This window comes from Ursus maritimus, unplaced genomic scaffold, assembly GCF_017311325.1.
Source record: "Ursus maritimus isolate PB19 unplaced genomic scaffold, ASM1731132v1 scaffold_7, whole genome shotgun sequence".
NCBI lineage: Eukaryota > Metazoa > Chordata > Mammalia > Carnivora > Ursidae > Ursus > Ursus maritimus.
Genome location: NW_024426885.1, coordinates 25283696 through 25308497, shown reverse-complemented (window position 1 = coordinate 25308497; position 24802 = coordinate 25283696). Strand labels below are relative to the sequence as shown.

The window sequence follows — 24802 nt, the reverse complement described above, 5'->3', positions numbered from 1 at the left end:
TGAACTCAGCAAGTAAAGGGAAAGAATCAAGCATTTATCCTGCTTTTTCTGTATAAACTATACCACTTGCTAACCAAACAAAGGGAAGTTTCTCTTTATAGAAGTGTTTCAATTAATAAAAGAAAGAATGATAGGGGCACCTGGCTGGCTCCGTTTGGTGGAGCATGTGACTCTTGATATTGGGATTGTAAGTTCAAGCACCACATTGGGTTAGAGGTTACTTAAAAATAAAATCTCAAAAAAAAAAAAAAAAAAGGAAGGAATGATAGCATCATTTTCCAAACCCTATTAAGTTAATGGGCTTAGCCACTGAGCACCAATGGCTGCTAACATTATAAAGAGGCCCAGACAACAGACATTATGTACCTCTAGATGGAAAGAACCACCACCACCTATGAAGTAGTGTTGCTCCCCTCAAATCAAACCTGTGTGATCAACACTCAGACTTAACTAACAGTTTTTGGGAAATACAGAGGACAGAAATACATGCTAAATTATACCATGGCAATGCAACATCAAAACCCAATCTGTAGAAAACTATAGGACAAATGACTCAGTTTCATCAACAATGAATTGGAAGAAAAAAGAAATGGAAAACCTACAGATTTGAAGACATATCAACCAATCACAATGTGTGAACTTTATCTGGATCTTGTTTTAAAGTGTTAAAGAAAAAAGAGAGAGAGAGAGAAAACACCCACTATGATTGAGACAATTAAAAATCTGAACACTGAGTAGATATTTGACAGTAAGAAATCGTTAATTTCTTTTTCATTCACCATCCCCAACCTTTTGAAAAATGACTAACTTACAAAGTTGTAAGATAGTACCAGAAAGACCCAGATAGCTTTCACCTAGTTTACGAACTGTTAATATATTGCTATATTTACTTTATCTCTTCTAATTTATATGTATATGTGTATATGTGCATGTCAATGTTCTGCTGGACCACATGAGAATTATTTGCAGACAGATATTTTACCCCTAAACATATTAGCAGTTATCTTCTCAGAATAAAGGGATTCTCCTATATAACCACAATATAATTAACAGAAACTATATATTCAGGCAATTGAACATTAAAATACCACAATTATCTAAATAGTCCAAATTCTTTTATAAACTGTCTTACTAATATCCTTTAAAAACTGTTCTTATGTCATGAAGGCTCAAACACTGCATTTTGTTGTCATGTTTCTATAATCTCCTTTAATCTAGAATAGCTCTGCCACTTTATTATCTTTCATGACACTGACACTTTTTAACTTTTTTTTTTTTTTGGTATGATACATGGTCATTAAAAAAAGAGACTCATCTTTTAAGAATACTGAAATATGCTGGGGATTTGTTTCAGAATAATACTAGAAGGGAAGTGGACAGAGGTATAGAAGAAATTAAATTGGCCATTAGTTAATTGGTAAAGCTGGGTGATGGACACAGGGAGGTCCTACTTTTCACTATGTTTAAAAATTTTCATAATTAATGGGGCGCCTGAGTGGCTCAGTTGGTTTAAGCATCCAACTCTTGATTTTGGCTCAGATCATGATCTCAGGGTCATGACATCTAGCTCGTGTGGGGCTTGCTTAGGATTCTCTCTCCCTCTATCCTTCCCCCCTTGCCCACATGTGCTCTTTCTCTCTCTCAAAAAAAAAATTTGGTTTTTTTTGTAATTAAAAGTTAAAAAAAAATGACGAGAAAAATTATCTGGACTTTATTACTGCCTAGTGAAACACTATGAAATTGAATGTGGCAAATAGGATTTATGACTTTCATGCTACAGGTCTACATGGTAAAAAGTTTAACAACTAGGCAACACCTAGACAGACATACTTAAACTCAAAGATAAGATATAAAAACAGCTTTTTAAGTAGTAGAGAATACTAAGCTATAATATCAAAAGCTATAACTAGAACTCTGTTAAAATGACAGAATAAAAAGAAAAACAGTAAGATTGCTAATCTATTAACTAAGAAAGTATAAGACTGTTTTGGAAAGTACAAATCGTCACAAAATGCAGAATTAATAAGATCATTTGTTTCTGAAAGAGGTTCATCATCTCTCACAGGTATAAGGCCTTCAAATTACGTCTGTATCATCAATTAAAACTGAAAACTTAATGTCTTAAAACTATGGGAGAACAGTGTAATCAAACTTCTATATGCCTATCACCTAGCTTTATCAACTCAAGGCCAATCTTGTTTTAATATACCACACCCATTTCCCACTGTAACTACTTCTTGGCCCCCATTCCCCAGATTTGTTTTGGAGCAAACCCCAGACATATTTCATTTGTAAACACCTCAGTATGTATCCCTAAAAGATAAGAGATCTTTTTAAAAACATGATACCATTACCATACTTTAAAATTCCTTGATATCAGAAAATATCTAGTAAATGTTCAAATTTCACCAATTGTCTCAAATTTCTTACCCAGCAGGAAATGATTTTATTGCTTTTAGGGCTGTCATTAAAGAAAGAATAAAAATAAAACAAAGATTTTGTGAAAAAATATAATAACCAAATATGAACTCAAACTATGAATTCTAATTTTTGCATGTAATATTTTTACCAGATATATTTTTGTACTTTCAAAATGTATACACTAAATATATTACAAACAATACTTTCATTCTAAGTTCCCACTGGATCTTGCTTAGCTACTTTTTAAAAATTTAACAGCTTTATTGGGATATAATTCATGTATCATTAAATTCACCATTTTAAAGTATACAATTCAATGGTTTTTAGTTTATTTAAACAGGGTTGTGCAACTCATCACCACTATCTAATTTCAGAATATCTTCATCACCCAAAAAGAAACCCCAAACCAATTAGCAGTCACTCCCAATTTCCCGCTCTCCCCCGAGACTGGCAACCACCAATCTATAGAATTTTCTGCTTCTATGAATTTCTCTGTTCTAGACATTTCACATAAATGGAATCATGCATTATGTGGTCTTTTTGTGCCTGATTTCTTTCATTTAACATAATATTTTCAAAATTCATCCATGTTGTAGCATTTATCAGTACTCCACTCCTTTTAATTGCCAAATAATACTCCACTGTGTGAACATAACATATTGTGTTTATCCATTTACCAGTGGATGGATTTTTGGGTTGTTTCCAATTTGGGGTTATTCTCTCATAAATACTTAAGTTTATTTTTCAAATCAAATCCAAATAAACTCCATACATTGTAATTAGTTATATCTCTTGAGTCTCTTTTAATTAATATGTTCTTTTTTTTAAAGATTTTATTTATTTATTTGACAGAGAGAGACAGCCAGCGAGAGAGGGAACACAAGCAGGGGGAGTGGGAGAGGAAGAAGCAGGCTTCCCAGTGGAGGAGCCCAATGCGGGGCTCGATCCCAGGACCCCGGGGTCATGCCCTGAGCCAAAGGCAGATGCTTAACGACTGAGCCACCCAGGCGCCCCATAATATGTTCTATCTATATGTTTCCTCTTCACCTCTCTCTTTTATTCTGAAGAAACTAAATGTGCTGTAGCTTTCCACTGTCTAGATGTGGCTTATTATATTCCTACAGTGTCATTTAACATGTTCCTTTGTCCCCTGAATTTCTTGTAAATTAGTAATTAAATCTAGGAGTGTGATTAGCTTCACATTTGTTTTGGCATGAATACTTCACAGGTGGTATTGCCATCATATTTTTCTAATGTGTGACGATTGGAACTACATTAATATGCTAGGTCCACATGTGCTTCTGTGGAAGAAACAGGCTAATATTTCAACTTAATGTCTAGTTCTTTCTTCATGAAGTTTTTATACTCTGTTGGTTTGTGTGGCTACTACAAGTCATTGGACAAACATCTTCGGCAAACTCTAGGAGCATATGACACTGTACTTGTCCCATACAGAAACTTATATGCCACTTTCCCACCCACCATACTACTAGGAAAGAACTTCCTAATCATCATAAATCTGATATTTTACAACTTAGAATAAATTCAAAGTTACCAAACTTAACACTGTATTCCTTCCATCACACTGATCTCTGGGAAACATCTATAATATACTTCATCCACAGAAGTACCCATCTATTCCTATGCTTTAATTCATGTCTCTAAGCCAATACCATATTCACAAAACAGTATACCCGACCAGGTATAATTCACCCAAGTATTAGTACAGACTTTGAAAAAGTCACTAAAAATCTAAACAGATCAAAGTCAGCTATTTCCTATATATTTACAAGGAACTATAAGGCCTGATTTAGACCTTTTTAAAAAGTTACCTTTAAAAAATAAAAAAAAAGGAGAAGTTACCTCTTCCTGAATGACTTATACTATAGGACTATAGGAGCAACACTGTATACAATGGGACCTGTGACAATAGAGCCTTTAAGACAACTCTGAACTTAGGTACATTAACAAAGGACTTCATTCTTACCTCTACAATTTCAGTAAATGATTGAAACAAGTCAGGGCAGGTTTACCTTGAGCCCAAAATGTTACATGCAAATAAAAATTTAAGCTCATATTTAACTCTGAATGCCAACTATGCAAAAAATACTTTGAAATATTTTTAAAAGTCACCAAGTTATCACAGTATTTGGTTTTAGAGTTTTAAAAATTTCTCACTTGTTTTCTTAGACCACTGTCCTGAATTAAAAACAAATCCCTACTTAATAACTCTTCTCATAAACTTATTATGAGAGCATTACTGAATGTACTTCATATTTCTACAACTTTTATTTATAAAACACTCCTGTAATGGAAAACAATCTCCACATGACTGCTAATCTGACTCTTTAATTGTGTACTATAGGGGCCTCCTGTGAAGTAAATAAAAATGAAATACCTTAAAATGTCCCGTGCCTTCATTAGCACTGAAAAAACGAAAGCAAAATTAATCAACATTTTAAACTATACGTTAAATCATACAACACAGAAAAATAACATCAATATAAATATTTGAAGAATATCAATTTAATTTTAAAACACCATCACCTAACCCTTTACAAAATAAATAAATGTAGTTGTCATTTCTGCCACCTAGTGGTAAGGCAAAGGCAATGTTAGCCACTATTTTACACCACTTTGTGCCCTTCCAGGAGTTAAAAGTATATCCTTAATATTTAGATTTCCCCGCATGTAGCATTCTAACATTTTCCAGTTTAAAGTAAAAACTTCTTTCTATCATAATTAATGTGTTTTTTTCCTTATAGTAACCCTTACAAGATACATTTCTTACAAGAAGGCTGCTAGATTTCCTGTTGTTTTACTTATAGCAATAATGGGCATGATTTACTCAGTTTGCTCTTCACCCTGAAGTACAAAGAGATTTCTTGATTAAATCGATTATGGCATGAGGAGACAAGGGGCACTAATTTTTGTTGGGCATCTATTATGTACCAGGCATTATATTAGGTCTTCATATAGGATGCATGTTTTTCATTTGGTCCTCATAATAGCCCTGCATATCAGGTATTAGCATTCCCCTTCTATAGATGAGGAAAATTAACCTCAGAGAGGTTTAAAAACTTGTGTAAGGTCACAGAGCTATTAAATGATAAAGCTTCAAACTCAGGTGTACCTAGCATCAAAATCCACATTTTCTCTTCCCTATCATGTTGTGAAGAGTAGGCCAGATCACAACTGCATCATCTATGGAATATTCTTAAAATACAAATAGAGAAATATATTAAAATACAACATATAAGCTATATTATAAATAATATTACAATACAAATATTATATATATGGATATAATAGAAACCTAAGATATATAATATAAGCTTAGAGTTGTAAAATAAAATACCCTATTTGTTACAAGACTTAATTTCTATAGAATCCATGATGTATGGTCATCTGGCTTCTGCTTAGGAACCTGAAGAGATAAGAGAGCTTCTTATCTGACAAGTCAGTTCATTCCATTTGTGGGCAACTTCATTAGAAATTGCTTGCTTGCACTGAAGCAGTAAGTTTTTCCCTGTAACTTACACCCACTAGTCCTAGTTTTGCCTTTTGGTAGTCTTGTGAACTAGACCCGATCTTTCCTTTATATGATAATCCTCTAAAGATCTGAAATGAACTTAAGGGGCTTATGATTGTTTTTTATTTTCAGATTATTTTTGTTCCTTCCCTTACCTCATATGACATGGTTTTCAAACCTTTTACTATTCTGGTTACACCTTGGCTTACCAACATCTCTCTTAAAATGTACTGCTCAGAGTTGAACATAGTACTCTAGTTGGAGTAATACAGCGTACAGTTGGATATCATCTCCCTGGTTCACTACATGCTACTGAGTTTAAGATTGCATGAAATTTTTACTGTATCACACTTATGTCATGTGAGTCCATTTTCTTTACTAGGCACATGTACAAATTACAGCACCACAGACTACTTTAACTTTTACTTTTGAATACCCTGCATTACTTCAATATTCATATATTGGTAATAGTTAGACATGGCAGGAATACCATAAGTTGATACTTAGGACAATCCTGTTAGTTGCTATTATAATCCCCAATTCAGAAATACAGAAACTGATGATGAGAGAAGTTCAGCTACATCCCAAGGGTTCTACACCTTGAGTTACTGAGACTCTTCAAAGGGTATGCTTTCTATACACACCACACGGCCTGTCTGAAGTTATTTCTTTTTATCATCTTCTACTTTACACACGGAAACTGAAGAACAAAAAAGGAGAAGTAGAAGACTATCTAAAGATCACGAAACACGCGTACCTAATTTAGGGGGGAAATCTAACTTCATATTCCAGTGGTTGAAAAATCACTGTTCACAGGCTGAACCTACCTCAGTGTTTTTTCTCCTCCAACTTAAGTGGGGTCAAAAGCTGGACCAAATTTGCTTTTGTACTTGCATCAGGTTAAAACTCCTCTGCCACTTGTCCTGCCATGAAAGAGCTGCCTATGGGCTACCCTCAGGAGCCTGACTTTTGTGGTAACATAAAAGCTCTCCCATGTAGTGAACTCTGGGGACTGGTGACTTCAAAAGGATTCTTTGCCTCTGGAAGCTTTCTTTCAAAAGGACTCCTTGCCACACTGGAAGCTTTCTTCCCCTCAACCAGTTGAAAATAGATAAAGAGCTATATTATGAGTTAGACTACTCATCATAATCATCAACATAAAAGGCTCAATTCTTTCTTTTTACAGATAGGGAAGCTGAAGCTCGGAGAAGTTAAAACTAAAAGTTCCATGAAGGCAAAGGCCATGGCTAACTTATTCAAACTGTATTCTCAACAACTAGCAGAATGCTGTGCTGGTACGTATAGCAGGACCTTAATAAACATCTTGTGAATAAACGAAAAGCAATTTGTTAATGTTTACAAAGCTAGATAATACAAAAGCTAGGATTTAAATCTAGGTCCCTTATTCCAAGTGAGGGCTTTTTTTTTTTTTTCTGTTTTTGGAACAAGAACCAAGTTTTTTATTTGTTCATTTCTTGCATTTGAAGTATTCCCCAATGTCATCCTTGGCCTGAGACTCTTTGCCATAGTTCTTAACCACCACACAATTGCAACCAACCACTTATGGGGTTTTCCCTCTCTGATAATTTTATAGAGGCTCACCCATTCTCCTAGTTTCTTGTTGTCATCAACCTTAATTAGGTTGATTTGGTGTTCAGCATAAAGGGCCTCCATCAACTTGACATACATAGGCTTATCACAGTTAGATGCAAGCACACAAAGATAGGCTTGGTGCTTGTCAAAGGTTTTGGTGGCTTTGCAAATTCCACAAGCTAGGCCAGCATGGATGAGCGCGGTCTTCACCGCCTCTTGTAAAGCAGCATTAATGTCCATTACACCTCCACCAGCAATGCCTTCCTCGGCCATAGTGGTGGGTTTTGCGTGGAACCGAACTGAGTCCACCTGAGCCTCAGCCTCCTGGCGACTGGCAGCAGGGAAAGAGCATGAAGGCTCTTTTTTCTATAGCAGGGAATGTATTAATAATATAATAAGTTTGGTAAGTGGTAATGACTGCCTTGAGTACTGTGGTCAAGTTTTACCCATTAGGAAAGCCTGCCATGATTAATTATTGATTTCTGCAGTGGGCAAAGGAAGAGGTAATGGTGGCATACTCGTCACATATTTGCTATCTTTGCAACCCTGCCACTCTTAAAAAAATGTATAAAAAAAGCTGATCAGTTCTTACCGTGCATTGTAGGAAATGTTACCTTTCCCCAAAATATTTTTTAGAAATATAAATTCCTTTCGGTTTTTAAATTTTAATTAAATAGACTTATTAAAAATCAAGTTACATGGTAAAAATTCAAATACAATGAAAAGTAAGACTTTCCCTTCGTTGCCCTTTTCCAGAGGTAACTAGCTGCCATTTTTTTATATGTCCTTTCAGGAATGGTCTGTGCATGTAAAATATATGTCTATGCACATATTTTCCACCACTGTCTTTAAAATAAATAAATAGGAACACACTATGTATTCTCTTATTTTGGAGATTGTTCCATATTAGCACATACGCTGTCACATTAACACATAGTCATGTGCTATATACCATTATTTAACCAGGTCCCTTTTGGACATTTAGATTGGAACACATTCCTTATTACCAGAAATTGCTGGTTTAAAGTTTGGTTTTACAGTTTCTGTTCATTCCTCCAAAGGGATTTTTATTTCATTATCAACCACTACTACATGGGATTTGTGCAGGCATGAGAAACGTTTCTGGCCTTAAGAGGTCCTTAATATCAGCTGAGAACATAGGGTGACTACATAAAGAGATAAATACAACATAGCACAAACTAGATACAAGTAAGTGATACAGGCAACCTAAAATTAAAAGGAGGAAATAACTAAAAAGTAAAGTAGTCATCAGTGACATAAAATGGAAAGTTTTTTTTTCCAAAAAAGGCATTTTAGTTTATTCTGCAAACTATTTAAGTATTTTGAAAACTGCAGTTTGATACATGCCAACTCTGTGATCATGATAGTGTTTAACAATGTTGCAATATAATGGAGTACACCATATGCTACATAAAATGTTTGAAAGAAGCTGTTTATATGAATTAGAAAGATACACAACTACTTTAGAAAACAAACTGGCAAAACCAAGTAAAGTTAAAAACAAACATATGCTAAGATGCGGCAAATCTATACTCTTACAGAGAACTATCTTGTATATGTATGTATACACACACACACACACACACAAGGACATATGTATGTACACAAATATTTAAAGCAACATTATTTATAATAGTAAAAAAAATGGAAACAAGCTAAATGTTCAATAGTACAAGAAAAGAAATTATGGTATGTTGATTTTGAGGGACTACCAGGCAACGATGAAAATGAACGAACTAGAGCTACACATTTCCACATGGATGAATCACAGAATGCCGAGTGAAAAAAGCAAGTTGTAAAACACAGTGATACCATATAAAGTTTTTAATGGACAAAAGCAATTCTACATATTACTTATGGATTAATACATGATATAAACATTTTTTAAAAATCATGGGAATGGAGATCATTACTTTTAGAAGAGTGGTTATTAACCTCCAAGAAAAGGGAGGAGTGACAGGAAGAGGTAGCCAAAGGCTTCTGCCATACTAGCATGGGTTATTTCTTAAGCCAGATGATGGTGATACAAGTGGTTGTAGTACTATTCTTTAGATCGTTTTCTAAGTCTTAAACATTTCATGATTAATTTTTTAAGAGGATATCAGAAAAACTTGATTTTACCTGACTTCAGGATAATTTTGTAACTGTTGGCACTTACCAAATTCTTTATTTTGAGGTTAAGAGGTAGAGGTTTAGGGTACTCACCCAATGAACTCTAGTAATAAAGACATATCAAGTTCAGGTGGAATACGAAACACTGATTCTAGGACTTTCTTAGATCTTCCTTTGCTTGAAGGGACTGGCTGTGGAACAGCTATTTAACAGCCAAAGAAAAAAGTTGAGTTAGAATAAAAATTTCATGAATTGAGATCTTTGAAAAATAATCACATATTATAAGTATGTTGACTATTTAAAAGATCATAAAGCACTCAATCTCCCTTTCTTTAATAACATTAACTAATCTGTCAAAGCCAGTGAAATTGCACCTGGAGACCACTCCACAATGGAAGACAGACATATGTGGCTGACTTTTCAGGGCCACAGAGAGAGATAATCATAACACAACAGATATGTTTAATCTTTAACAAGCACTACTGTGTGCCAGGGCTCAAGGCTCATACTCAGCACTGTACATGCACATTCTTGTTTAATCCTTATTATAATTTCATTAGTATATAGCTACTCTTTTTTTTTAACAGTTAAAACTGTAAAGAAACTGAGATTACTGTTAAAGTGAGATTAGGCAATATGTAGTAAATAGAAGAACCAGGATTTAAACAGAAATTTATCTAACTTTTATACTGTGACATTACCAACATCACAAAAACTATTTGAACAGTTACTATGTTCCAGGCACTGTTTTAAGTGCTTTGTATTACTCAATGTATCCTTACAATGATTTTATGAAATGTTACCATTTTCCCTACTTTCTAGATGAGGAAACTGAAACATTGAAGTAATGTGCCAAAATCACACAGAAAGTGTCAGAGCTAGGATCAAACTCAGTCTAGCTCCAGAGCCTATACTCTTTAATTTTTATAATAATTAAATTGGATTGTACTATATCTTTACCTTCATAATCTTTCTCTTTGATCATAAAATAACTGGCTATCACCAAAAAGAACCTCAAAGGGAGTAAATTTTATTAAGTTAGTATTCTTTAATCTATAAATGCGTTATGATATACACCCAAACTTACCAGGTTTAGGTACTTCTAGACCTCTTTCTTTATAGAAATCATGCATTTGCTTTTTTTCTCCTAAAAAATGATAAAACACAGACTAAATTACACTTAAAATGTAACTAGTAGAGTCAGCAGAGATTCTGGGATTCACAACTATGTAATAAAACAAACTTACTTTCCTCTAGATTGATCACTAATTTGTACACTATGTCTTGTAATTGTCGGTCCAACCTAATAAAAGGAAAGGATGGAGAATACCTCAGAATTCAGCAAAATGCATTTTGGTACAGAGTGAGAGTGAATGATGCTCTTTGCAACTGTTTTCTCTTGGGAGCGGATATCTCTTTTTTCAGAAGTGAATTACTTTTAGGTAGCACTGGCTCTCACCTGAGATAACCTCAAGTAAATGAATCACATGTAATCATAAGTAATCACAGACTCTTGCATGGTTTGCTCAATTGTTCCATGTGTACTGGTCTTATTCCCTTGCAGAGACTGTATTTTCAACTTCTGTGTGTCATCTACAAAGCAATCTTCTATAAAGGAGTAAAAATGTAATAGTATTTGCTGAACAAATGAAAGCAATCCACTTTTAGTATTTTTCTTCCCTTAGGAAATGGAGTATGAACCGAAAATTTGGAAAAAAAAACAAACAAACCACAATGACCTATGACACACAGGTTTTTCTAAAGAGGCCAGTTGTTTCAGGCATTACTTTTAAAAAGCAGAATTCTAAATATCCCCAAAATGATAAGCCCTAAATTAGTCTCATTAACTCGAGTGATGGAATTAAAATCCTCAAAAAGAGAGGCCTGTGCTTTTTAATTTTTTTGTCCCCAGCAGATATCACAGTGCCTGGTACACAGTAAGTGTTCTTATATGTATTTTAGAGAATATGTACTTCCCTTTTTGAAACAGGTCAAGAGTTTATTCCCAACTGCACAACTAGAAGCTTCCAGAAAAAGTGTATTTAAAATACAAATTTTACTTATATATTTCACTCACCTTATGTTATAAAGAGGTTGTGTCTGATGTACCACTATGTTGCATTTTGGACATCTGTTGCTATAGTAAAAATGTCTTACAATGCAGCTTTTACAAACTATTGAAAAAGAAAATTTTTAAATTAGAATGCTTTAGAGACACTTCAAAAATTGAATGTATTAGTTCAAAATGTGAACTATATGCTTACACGTATGAAGACATTCTGTAATGGTAGTTGCATCTATTAAGTAACCTTTGCATATGGAACACAAGATGTATGGTGTCAGCTCAGAGAGATTAATGAGGCGCTGGAAATGCAATGGAAATAGTTTTAAATTAGAAGTCCTTGCCTTCTCATATTCTTAAACAATAATCCCCACATTTCATTACGAACAATGTGAACTTACTTTGCAACACGGAAACATGCTACAGTACCTCCAACCCTTCAAAATCCTGCTCAAAGTTACTATAACACAATATAAACCAATGTTTCAAAAAGCTCTCATTCTTTTGGATATATTGTATATTGCCAGACGAGGGGCATCTTACTTTATGAATTACTTACAAAATGGGCAAACTTTCCAGATACTAGTGTTTACGTTTAATATATCAATTCTGACTGTTTGGTGTTACCAACTTGATAATGTATGCGCTACCGCATTAAGAAACCGAACAAAAAACCTTCCCAATTAGAGACTGATGAGATAGGGAAGGGTTTACCATCCTCTGAACACCCTGTAGAAATGGACTGTTTCCCTGCCCGACTGTAAGCTCTTGGAAGGCAGGAGCACTGTACCCTTGGCGCCTACCCGCCTGGCATAATTTAATAATTATTTACAAAATAATCGCAGAAAGAGTCGGCAGGGAATCGGGCGCGTACCAGTCCGCGCCACATGCCTAGGCAGGTTGAGAGGGAGGGGTGGAGGTGGACGCGAGTGCCAAAGGCTGCAGCGACGAGCTGGGGACGCGGCCCGGCCCTTACTGGGGAGGGTTGGCTTCGTCCCTCAGGCCCCTCGGGCCCGGCGTGGTCGGGCACGGGCTATAAATACCTCCTCCTCGTCCTCTGAGTCCGGCCGACCCCCCTCCAGCCTCAGCGAGAAGTGGCTCATCTCTTCCTCCTCCTCCTCCTCTTCCTCCTCCAGCTCCTCATCCTCTTCCAACTCGTCGTCCTCGTCCTCGAAACGGCCCCTCATGCGGCCCAGGCTGCGCTCGGGCTCCAACTCAGGGGGCCGGGAGCCGGAGCAGCCTGGAGCCCCCGCCTCGGGCAAAGGCGGCGGGCCCTCCTCACCCGTTGCGGGTGCCGGGGTGAGAGCGGGGGGGGAGACCGCAGGCGGGGGCGGCATGGCTGCAGCTCCCTCGGCTTTGGCGGCGCCCGCACTCCCCGCGACCACCGAGACCCTCTCCATGCCGGGGATAGAGACCGGGGGAGACGAAGCCCGGCGGCTGGATAGCGCGGGAGTTCTGCCTACCTGCCTACGCTGCCAGTGCGCAGGCGCGGCAGACCTGCAGGGCCCGCTGGGAAATGTGGTTCATTGCCCCTCACCTAAACCTGGGCGGGCGTGCACGGAGCCGCTGTGGATATGGGGCAGGGCTTGCGGGTCGTGTTTAGAAGAAGCTCACCCAATTTTCCCTTTGGAAGGTTGACGCTCTCTTGACTCCCTTTTGTTTTACTTTTTTTTTTTTTTAAGATTTTATATTTTAAAGTAATCTCTGTATCGAACGTGGGGCTCGATCGTACAAACCTGAGATAAAGAGTCGCAGGCTCTACCCACTGAGCCAACCCGGCATCCCTCTTCACTCCCTTTTAAAAATGACAAAATTGGTACCGTTCCAGACAGCAGTATTCTGTCTGCATCAGTTGATGCGCAGAGCACTGAAATAGGTGTTAAAATGATGTTGTATTATGAACAATAATGATTTAAATTTGAGTAGTGATTGTGCGTTTCTTTCATTGAAGATTATTTCCATTAGGAAATATGACGTCTCTATTTTGAAATATGTAAGTTTATTTATTTGGAAGAATTAAATCTTGTATTGCCACAGGATGGAAATTTAATCTCCATTCGAAGACCATCCATGAGTCCCCATCACATAGAGGAAAGTCCATTATATTTAATTCAACAAACATTTACTGGAGGGCTACTGTAGCAGTAACTGAGACCTATTCACACACTTCGTCTCCCTCCCCCAGTTTTTTTTAGGAAAGATATTTGGAGTTGGCGTACTTTATTCTTGCTGACTAACATAGTGCCAGCTAATGTCATGATGCTTGCAAGCTGGATTCAGAAAGGAGTCAAAAGCTCCCTAATGAAATAATGCTGGGGGAAAAATCATATCTGAGAGAGACTGCGTTGTCACTGAGTAAAATTAATGCTAATTTGGGAGTGGTGTACATATTTCTTAGGGAATGGTGAGGAAATCAAGTCACTATGCTTGTTTGGGGAAAACTGAACCAGACTTAATGTGCCCCCGTTGCTTCTGGACTAGACTCTACCTTTCCCCCTGCAGTCCCCAAAGTCTGGTGAAGCCTGAGATACTGAAGTTTGCAAGATCCGAAAAGTGGAAGGAAGGAAATGTTTCCTCCTACATGGAGGAGTATAGAGCCTCGAGGGAGGGGAATGGGAACTAGACCAGGATATTGAAAGAGGACATTGAAGAGAGAGAGATTGAAAGAGACAGACATACACAGACACCTGAGATACTCTCCCTATTGGGCTCTAAAACTGTAAGAGCTTCCACATGATTACATTAGATAAAAGCATAGCTTCTAACCTTTCAGTATTGTATGAGCTACCTGACAAAAAAGAATTACTTGTACCATGAGCTTTAATTATAAAATTTTGATGTAGTATGATATGAAAATATTATTAATAATACTAATAAAGTTTTACTTTATATATAGTGTGACAATGTGAAATATTGAGAATCCCCAAATTTTAAAAAATACAATCAAGAATTGCATATTTTCAAAGCTGGCAAGCTGAATGAATTATGAATTTGTATTATTGCCACTGGGTAGTGTCAGGTTAGTTGGTAAACACAAATATCTGCAGGCTTTGTCAGTCCTACGGTGTGAAAGGTCGTTTTATGTTTCATTTTGGCTAGGCTACGATGCCCAGTGATTCAAACACTTACTTACTTAGGTATTGCTGTGAAGGTATTTGTAGATGTGATTAACATCTGCTGTCAGTTGATTTTAAGTAAAAAATAATATCCTATATAATCTGAACAGAGCTCATCCAATCAGTTGAAGGGCCTTAGAAGTAAAACTGAGATTCCCCTGGAAGAGAAATTCTTCCTGAGGACTGCAGCATTAATCCTTCCCAGGAGTTTAAAGCATGTTGGCCTGCCCTACAGATTTCAGACCTGCTTAAGAAGCCCCCACAATTGTGTAAAGCAATTCCTTGTAATAAATCTCTTAATAAATATATATATGTCTTACTGGTCATGTTTCTATGGTAGACCAACTAATCCATATGGTTAAATGGCCTAATTGTGATATTTATAATATGCAAGGACTTCCAGAATATATTTATTTCACAAAATGAGAATTTCTTGTATCTCCATTGTGATCCAAGTGTGTTTCCACATCGAAGTTATATTTTGGCACTTATCAGGGACCTTTACATTTTGAAAAGGATCAGAATTGAATCATGTTCTAGATTGAGCTAGAACTTCCCTCTTACCCTGGATGCTAACTTGTTAAAATGGTGTAAATGTAAAATAGCAAAAGTGGATCTAACACAAACAGTAACTGTACTCCCGGTATGATGATTAGACCAAGAGAGATGCTATAGAGTTGTGTTTTTTTGGGGGGGAAGAGGTGTTGCTTTGACATTTCAAACAGAAAATCATATCTAGGGGGTGCCTTGCTGGTTCAGTTGGTGGAGTATGTGACTCTTATTCTCAGAGTTGTAAATTTGAGCCCCATGTTGGGTGTGGTCCCTACTTAGGAAAAAAAAGAAAATCATATCTCAAAACTATTATGAAAGTTTCACACATTAATTCACCAGGAGATGGCAGAGGTTGGTTGATTGTGAAGGATAGTATGCCTCCAGGTACGAAATTTTTAAAGCAGATCCATGACCAATATTGTGGGACTGGGGAATCAAGAAATCCATAAGTGTTCCTTGGGACTTGGAGTGATTTCCTGGTACTCTTTCTTCGTAAGTAAATAATTCACCAAATACTTTAATTTTTAAAAGCAGATTAAAAACCAAAGGGCTGAGGCACCTGGCTGGCTCATTCAAAAGAGCATGTGACTCTTGATCTCAGCGTTATGAGTTCAAGCCCCATGTTGGGTGAAGAGATTACTTAAATAAAAAAACTAACAACAACAACAACAAACAACAAAGGACTTTATGGTATCAATATTCATTTCAAAAAGTATTATTAAAACATTACAAATCACCAAATGCATGTGTTATATAAATAATTACTGATACAATTCTGACCCAAAATACAGACTCCAGTCAAGGTCAGGACTTGAGTTGAAGATATTATTTACACCTATTTCTTGTGCTGATTTGCTAACATAATGAGGGTTCCTAAAACTCACAGCTTTGTCTTGATTTCAAGGATCACATGGCTAATGATCTAAAATTCTGTTCTGTTGCTCAAGTCCTACAAATCATGTGTTCTGATGTTATACAACAAATTGTATTTGTGAAAGTAAATCAAACTTTAGATTTCTCTGAAACAAGTCAGATTCCAGAGGTTTTAAGCATCATGGTACCTTTCCCAAATTAAAACGTGTTTTCCCAAATACCCCATCCCCAAACAGCCTCCTTAGAATTCCATTATAGAGTTTTGTAAGAATAATATTAAATCTGATTAAAGGCAATGGATGAATATACTCATTTTTTGTTGTTGTTGCTACAAAAAATTGACCAAGGTTAGCCAAAACCATCTTGAAAGAGAACAAAGTTGGAGGACCCACACATCCCAATTTTGGAACTTACTACAAAGCTACGGTAATCAAAACACTGTGGTACTAGCATAATGATAGACATACAGATCAAACAGAATAGAACTGAGAGTGCAGAAATAAACCCTCACATTTGTAATCAATTGGTTTCTCGCAAAGTTCCCCAAACATCTAAGAGAGCAAGAATTTCAACACATCGTGCTGGCATAACTGGATATCCACATGCAGAAGAATGAAGTTGGACTCTACCTCTGACCATCTACAAAAATTAGCTTAAATGAATCACAGACTTAAATGTAATAGCTTAAAAAAGTGAGTACACTAGCAAACATGACAATAGTACATTATGGTTATGGAAAATGATTCCATTATTTTTTCTTTTCAAAATTATGTTCAAAGACTTGGAAGTTAAAAAAAGAGGTCATAAAAATTGTGTAATAGAAATAATTCCTGAATAATAATAATAATAATAAGCCTTAATGTAAAATGACACTGGACCCAAGAAAGAGAGACTAAAGATTAAGCACAGTTTTTCTGATATGCTTTCATGGACGCACAGATACGTGTCTGGTGCACATCATCATCATGTGTAAGGAATGTTAGATAGCCCCTTCCTGTCCTTAAAAAATAAAAAAAAAAATAAAGAGTTTATGTATGTGTGCTGACATGTCTCCATTGATAGTTCTGAGATTCAAATCTTTTTTTTTTAAGATTTTATTTATTCATCTGAGACAGATACAGAGAAAGAGCATAAACAGGGGGAGAGGCAGAGGGAGAGGGAGTAGACTCCCTGCCAGGGAGCCCCATGTGGGGCTCGATCCCAGGACTCAGAAATCATGACCCAAGCTGAAGGCAGATGCTTAACCATCTGACCCACCCAGGTGCCCCGAAATCTTTTGTTTTTTTATTTTTTTAAATGATTTTATTTATTTATTTGACAGAGATAGAGACAGCCAGCGAGAGAAGGAACACAAGCAGGGGGAGTGGGAGAGGGAGAAGCAGGCTCATAGCGGAGGAGCCTGATGTGGGGCTCGATCCCAGAACGCCGGGATCACGCCCTGAGCCGAAGGCAGACGCTTAACCGCTTAACCGCTGTGCCACCCAGGCGCCCCTCTTTTGTTTTTTTAAAGAGGGAGTAGGGGAGGGACAGAGGGGGAGGGAGAGGGAGAGAAAGAATATTAAGCAGGCTCCCCAGGGCTTGATCTCATAACCTTGAGATCATGACCTGAGCCAAAACTGAGGGTCTGGTGCTTAACTGACTTGAGCCACCCAGGCACTCTGAAATCTTTTAAAGTATATAAAGCAAAATTTTGTCACTGGGGGTGGGGGTATGGATAGCTCAGTAGGCCCTAAATGTTGGTTTAGCTTAATTCAGACCAGATATTCTGCACAATGAGGCAACCCCTGTCTTCTCAGTTGAGACCCCTATCAGGAGTGCCCACAGAGGAAAGAAAAGGAACCAACCTGTGGCAAACCGCTGGAAGATATTAAAACGGACCAACAATCTCCCTAAGATCAGTTTGGGTCCACAGAGGTAGAGAACCATTTAGCCAATAGTTGAAAGATGAAAACTTTTGCATATCCTGTATCAGCCCTTCAAGCAACAATTTCTCAGGTCTGAGAGTTTGCTGTTTTTGTTTCACTTTTCCCCTGTGAGAAATATGATGCTCTTCCACTTGAAGTACTGGAATTCTGAGGCAAACTCTCTAGCTGGCGGGAGTCAGAAAAGGTCAAAGCCATGTCTGAAAGGAGGCTATGAGCTTTTCAACTCAAGTCCTACAAATGCTCACACGTGGCAGAAGGGCTTTGCAGTGTGGAGTATAGTGGTCATGTCCTACAGGCTATTCACACGGGAGGGAATAAAGCATCAGCCAACCACACACCCCAGGAAGCAGAGGCTCCCACAGAAGAGATGGGTCAGGGGTCCAGTGTTGTAAAAATGGATCATACTCATCTTGCTCCATGAAGAACAGCATATTTGGACAGGGAGAGAGGGGGAGGGCAGAGAAGAGAAAGAGAGAGAGAGAGGCTGATGTAAGTATCCAGTCTGCAATCATCACTGGGCATAGGCACCTGCTGAGTATCATGAACAAGAAGATTCATGTTCATGGGTCAAGGCCTGTCACTGACCCAGACACAGGAGCTGGAGGAGCGGGGAAATAAATATTCATAAAATAAAAATGTGATAGTCATTTAAATTCCCTCAAAATGGGTGAGATTACCCCTTCTCTTCATAAGGATGGGCTCATTTGGCATGACTGAAGACCAGTGGCTGCCTGATGTCTGCTGCCTGTTCCACGAGTCACACCATGTCCTATTACACTTAATAGACCAAACAACCACAGGTTATTGAAAATTTAAAGAATTTACTAGAGGAGGCAGCAACAGCACCTGGAAGAAAGCTGACTATCTGGAGAAAAGAGGAAACCAAATAGTGGATCTGAGAGCACTCAACAGGAAACCAATAGCCTAGAACTGAGATCGGCAAAATTTTTTCTGGAAAGTTCCATATAGTAAATATGTTTGGCTTTGTGGGCCATTTACCCTCTGCTGCAGCCACTCAACTCTGCTGCTATAGCACAGAAACAGCCATAGATAATATATAGACAAATAACTCTGATTTTGTGCCAATCAAAGTTTATTTATAAAGAAGGGCAGTGGGCCAAGTTTGGCCCACTGACTATAGTTTGCTGACCCCAGCCATAGAACAACTAATATGCTAGCATTAAAAGTGAACTACCACACCAGTTGGTAGTCAAACTTGTGGAGAGAGAAGGTATAATGGAAATTAACCGTAAGAAGATGGAGGTGGAGGGGAACAGCTGCCTAGGCAAAGTGTGAGCAGATGAATGGGAGCTGAGGTAGAAGAGATAGGCTTCCAGTTAGGGAGGAGATTTGAACCAAGGGAAAGAATTTACATATTATGATAACTCAGGGGGGAAGGCACTGAGAGGTTATAGGCATGTAAAATTTTAAAGATTTTATTTTTTAATTTCTTTAATGTAATCTCCACCCCCAATGTAGGGCTTGAACTCAGGACCCCAAGATCAAGAGTCGCATGTTCTACAGACTGATCCAGCCAGGTGCCCCAGGCATGTAAAATTTTAAATAAATTTATATTTCAAAAGGTCACTGTGGCTACTAGGTGAAAAAAGGGGATGTGGTAGGCTGAAAAAGGCACCTCCAAAGGATAGCCACATCAAATCTGCATTCTGTGAATGCTCTTATTTAGAAAAAGGACTTTTGCAGATGCAACTAAAATAAGGATTTTTTTTTTTTTTTAGTTAATTAATTGAGAGAGTGAAAGAGAGAGAAAGAGAGAGCACAAGCCAGGGGAGGGGCAGAGAAGCAGATTCCCTGCTGAGCAGGGGGCCCAATGTGGAACTTGATCCCTGGACTCTGGGATCATGACCTGAGCCAAAGGCAGATACTTAACCTACTAAGCCACCCAGGCATCCTTAAAATAAGGATCTTGAGGGGCGCCTGGGTGGCGCAGTCGTTAAGCATCTGCCTTCGGCTCAGGGCGTGATCCCAGCGTTCTGGGATTGAGCCCCACATCAGGCTCCCCCACTGGGAGCCTGCTTCTTCCTCTCCCACTCCCCCTGCTTGTGTTCCCTCTCTCTCTGGCTGTCTCTCTGTCAAGTAAATAAATAAAATCTTTAAAAAAAAAAAAAAAGAAAAGAAGTAAGGAGACCTCTTAGGAGCCTACTACAATAATCCAGATGATTGAATGCTCATAGTTTGGTCCAGGATGATGGCAGTGAAGAGGGAGACAGGTTGTCAGAATAAAGGGCTATTTCAAAGTAGGACTTGGAGCAGACTGAATATGAGCTAATGAGGCCTGGGTTTCTGGCTTAAGAAACCGGGATGATGGCCTTGCTAATTACTGAAACAGGGAAGGAACCAGTGTGGAGTTCACTTTTGGATGTATTGTGTTTAAGATGCTGGAGAATCATCAAGAGGAAATGTAGAGATGAGAGCCGGGGTGGCTCAGTCAGTTGAGTGTCCGACTCTTGAATTTGGCTCAGGTCATGATCTCAGGGTCTTGGGATGGAGCCCCACATCAGGCTCCACACTCAGCACGGAGTCTGCTTGAGATTCTCTCTCTCCCTCTCCCTCTACCCCTCCCTCCCCCTGTGCATCCTCTCTCTCTCTCTTTCCCTCTCTCAAATAAATAAATAAATCTTAAAAAAAAAAAGATGTCTGGTATCACACTGCCATATTCTATAGTGGACATCCTTACACACACACACACCAGATGATTCTTTCCATAATTCTAGCAGTGGAGTTGGTGGGTCAGAAGGTATAAGCATTTCTTTTTTTTTTTTTTTTTAAAGATTTTATTTATTTATTTGACAGAGATAGAGACAGTCAGTGAGAGAGGGAACACAAGCAGGAGGAGTGGGAGAGGAAGAAGCAGGCTCATAGCAGAGGAGCCTGATGTGGGGCTCGATCCCATAATGCCAGGATCACGCCCTGAGCCGAAGGCAGACGCTTAACCGCTGTGCCACCCAGGCGCCCCAGGTATAAGCATTTCTATTTTGGTCACGCTTGTGGTAATTATTTTATTTTAAGCCATGGTAAACAATGAAACATAAGGATGCTGTGAAAACAGGTCCTCTTACTCCTGGTGACAGTTTAATTAGTACAACTTTAAACAAAGCAACTTATTAAGACATATCAAGAGATTGAAAAATGTTTACACCTTTTACCTTTTAGCAATCCTACTCGGGGAGTCTCTACTTAAGGAAATAAATAGATGAAAAAGTAGTATTTAGCATTGTTTATGGCATGATTGGGACATAAGTTAAATATTCTTCATTAAATAAGTCATGAAAAAAATTAGTCTCCATTAGAATACTATACAGTTATTAAAATGATGGTTATGAAGATCGTATTAACATGATAGAAATATACATTTCTATATATAATTACAATTGTATAAAAAGAAACAGAAACACAATGATATCCATGTTATGTTAGAGTATTGGGATTAAAGTAGCTTTTGTTTGTCATCCTTTCTGTAATGTGGTCTATTTTTGTAGAAAAAATGATATTTGTTAAAGGTTGGAATACAGACATTACCAAAGGAAGAAAAGTCGGGTAGAAACAAGCTTTCATGGAGATAGACATGTTGATGCTAAACTTCATATGGAAAAATAAACATGCAGGAATAGTCAGGAAAAAACTAGAAAAGCTACAAGGATGGACAAGTTCTACAGTATCAAGCACAATATAAACCCTTTCTAATGAAAACATTGCATTGCTAACTACTACATGAATAAATAAACCAGAAATGGAAAAGAAAACCCAGAAATAGATGCACGTCCATGTAGAACCTCAGTATATGATAAAAAGGGCATCTCAAATCACTGCGGCAAAGTTAGATTTTTTCATGAAGGTGCTTAGGAAAATTGGTTAGTCATTTTGTGAGGAAAGAGTTAAAATAGCAGGTCTGGGTGCTTACTGTCTCCTGTCTTCATGGAAACCTAGAACCATGATTGACCCTTGGTCAACCTCTGGGAATATGGCCTTCAGAGTATTCTTGTGTACGTGTGTGTGTGTCAGTGATTGATGATTTTGCTGTGTACACCTGAAGCAATGGACCACGCTGTCCCAGCTTGTCAGATTGCTTTACACAAACATCAAGACTGATGATTTGCATGCATCTGATTTCACTGTTGGGGTCCTGAATGTGGGTTGCCAGGGCTGGCTCTGTAACAGGATAGGCCTCTCATATGATTAGCCCTCCCACAACTGACTCAGATCCCAAAACTCAAACATGATTCCTTGGGCAGAAGCATATCACATTTGTCTCCGATGGTAGAAAGAAAGCATATCTGTATGGGCTTGGATGGGAAAGATGCAAAAGCCTTGTTTGGCCTCTCTGGACTTTGCCAATATACAACTTCCCACTGCCTTGGCTCTGCATCCTTTTTTTTTTTTTTTTTTTTAAGAATATTTATTTATTTATTTGACAGAGATAGAGACAGCCAGCGAGAGAGGGAACAGAAGCAGGGGGAGTGGGAGAGGAAAAAGCAGGCTCCCAGCGGAGGAGCCCGATGCAGGGCTCGATCCCAGGACTCTGGGATCATGCCCTGAGCTGAAGGCAGACTTAACGACTTAGTGACTTAGCTTAACGACTGAGCCACCCAGGCGCCCCTTGGCTCTGCATCCTTTGCTGCAATAAACTTTAGCCTTGAGTATAACCTGCAACTGAGTTATGTGAATGGTTTTAGTGAATTGCCAAACTTGAGAAGGTGAGATCAAGAGTCACATGCTTTACCAACTGAGCCAGCGACGAGGCACTCTAGTTGTTCGTTCACTTGTTCGTTCCTTCCCTCCTTCCTCCCTCCCTCTCTCTCTCTTTCTTTTTAAAGATTTTATTTATTTATTTGTCAGACAGAGAAAGAGAGAGAGCACAAGCAGGGGGAGTGGCAGGCAGAGGGAGAGGGAGAAGCAGGTTCCCTGCTAAGCAGGGAGCCTGATGCAGGACTAGATCCAGGCACCCTGGGATCATGACCTGAGCCCAAGGCAGATGCTCGACTGACTGAGCCACCCAGGTGTCCCCCCCCCTTTTTTCCCCTTAAAGATTTTATTTCTTTAGTTGTGGGATTTCTGAAACACTTATGAAAAAAATAGATTCATACCTCACCTCATATACAAGATGCAGTTCCAAATCAATTGGAGAGCTCATTGCAAACTATACAGGCTCTAGAGGAAAACATGGGTGAATTTCTCTTTAGGTGAAAGGAAAATCTTTCTATGGTTCCAAATCCAGATGCAATAAAATAAAAGTTGGTAACTTTGACTTCATAAAAAACACTTCTGGGGGCACCTGGGTGGCACAGTTGGTTAAGCGTCCAATTCTTGGTTTTAGCTCTTGGTTGTGATCTCAGGGTCATGAGATGGAGCCCCATGTTGGGCTCTGTGCTGAGCATGGAATCTGCTTCAGATTCTCTCTTCCTCTCCATCTGCCCCTCCTGCTCATGCTTTCTCTCTCATTCAAATATATAAATAAATCTTAAAAAAAAAAAACCACTTTGGAACACATATCTCAGATAAAGAACTAATATGCTAAACAGATCTGAAAAAACTTAAAAAATTAGAGGAAAAAGATAAAACTTAATCTCCCACAGTAACATCAAAACAGCTCCAAGATATGAAAAGATGTACAAACTCTCTAATGATAAGACAAAATATAAACTAAAATACATATAGACTAAGGTGGCTGAAATTACTGGGTTCTGGTCAAGATAATTAGTGCTTCACTCTGTATTTCCCACTCAATACAGGTAAAAACTCTGGACAGAATGCATGGAACAGCTATCTATAGACTCTAGAATGCAAATGGTAAGAAGCATGTTGGGGAAGGCAAACGGAACTCAAACTACAACTGACCCATCACTGCATTTCCCATTTTGTTTTCCTCTGGTATCTCCTGGCCTGGACTCAAACACAAGCGTGTACCAGGTGTGGTCAGAGAGAACTCCAAGAAAAATCCTCTATCACGGTTTGAGGTGCAGGAAAGGGGGCCTCTGTAAGTCATAAACTGTGATGGAAGTCCAAAGTTTGTTTTTATTTTTCCATTCTCTCCCGCACCCGTCCATAGGCACATGCATAGTGGCAAAGGAGGGGGGATAGCAGTGGAGGCCAGGTAGGCACCTAAAACTCTGAGGGGAGAACACTGATCCCAAGAGCAAGGGGGGAATCCCCACTACTGTTTTCACTGTATATCCTCTTGCTTGTTGGTTCCACAGCAGTTGCATTTTCAGGGAGTACACAACAGAGTGAGAAAACTAAAGCCCACTCCTTTTCTATCTAGAGGACCAAAAAGGGAAGTGTTGGGGAGATTAAGGAGATCAATAAAATGGTCCCATACAGTTGGGTTTATCCTCAAGATGAATATGCATGATCTGAGCCTAATCAATGTTACACAGGTTTTAAGAACTGAGATACAAGGTATGCCACTGCCCAGAAATCTCCTTAATTTGATAAAGGGCATTTATAAAAATCCCAAGCCTCTCCCCTGGGTATACATATTAGCCAAGGAGCTGATACCTTCAGTGAAATAGAAATTCATAGAGAAAAGTAACGAGATATAGGAGGGATAACAGATTAAAAGCAGCATCAGATGAAA

General features: G+C 38.3%; 1 protein-coding gene and 1 pseudogene across 2 annotated transcripts in view; both read right to left on the bottom strand.

Annotated features, from left to right (window-relative positions):
• Positions 1-13217, bottom strand: part of PCGF6 (polycomb group ring finger 6) — a 31720-nt gene extending 18503 nt beyond the window's left edge. For both annotated transcript variants that reach the window (XM_008686570.2, XM_040624528.1), the window contains exons 1-7: positions 12785-13217; positions 11944-12043; positions 11757-11853; positions 10927-10982; positions 10767-10826; positions 9773-9881; positions 4820-4847 (exon numbers count right to left, since the gene is read on the bottom strand). In XM_008686570.2, the coding sequence (XP_008684792.2) occupies positions 4820-4847; positions 9773-9881; positions 10767-10826; positions 10927-10982; positions 11757-11853; positions 11944-12043; positions 12785-13141 (807 nt within the window). In that variant the 5' untranslated portion in view covers positions 13142-13217. The remainder of the gene's footprint in view (positions 1-4819; positions 4848-9772; positions 9882-10766; positions 10827-10926; positions 10983-11756; positions 11854-11943; positions 12044-12784) is intronic.
• On the bottom strand, positions 6197-9764 carry LOC121101281 (annotated as a pseudogene).
• Positions 13218-24802: the final 11585 nt, after the last annotated feature.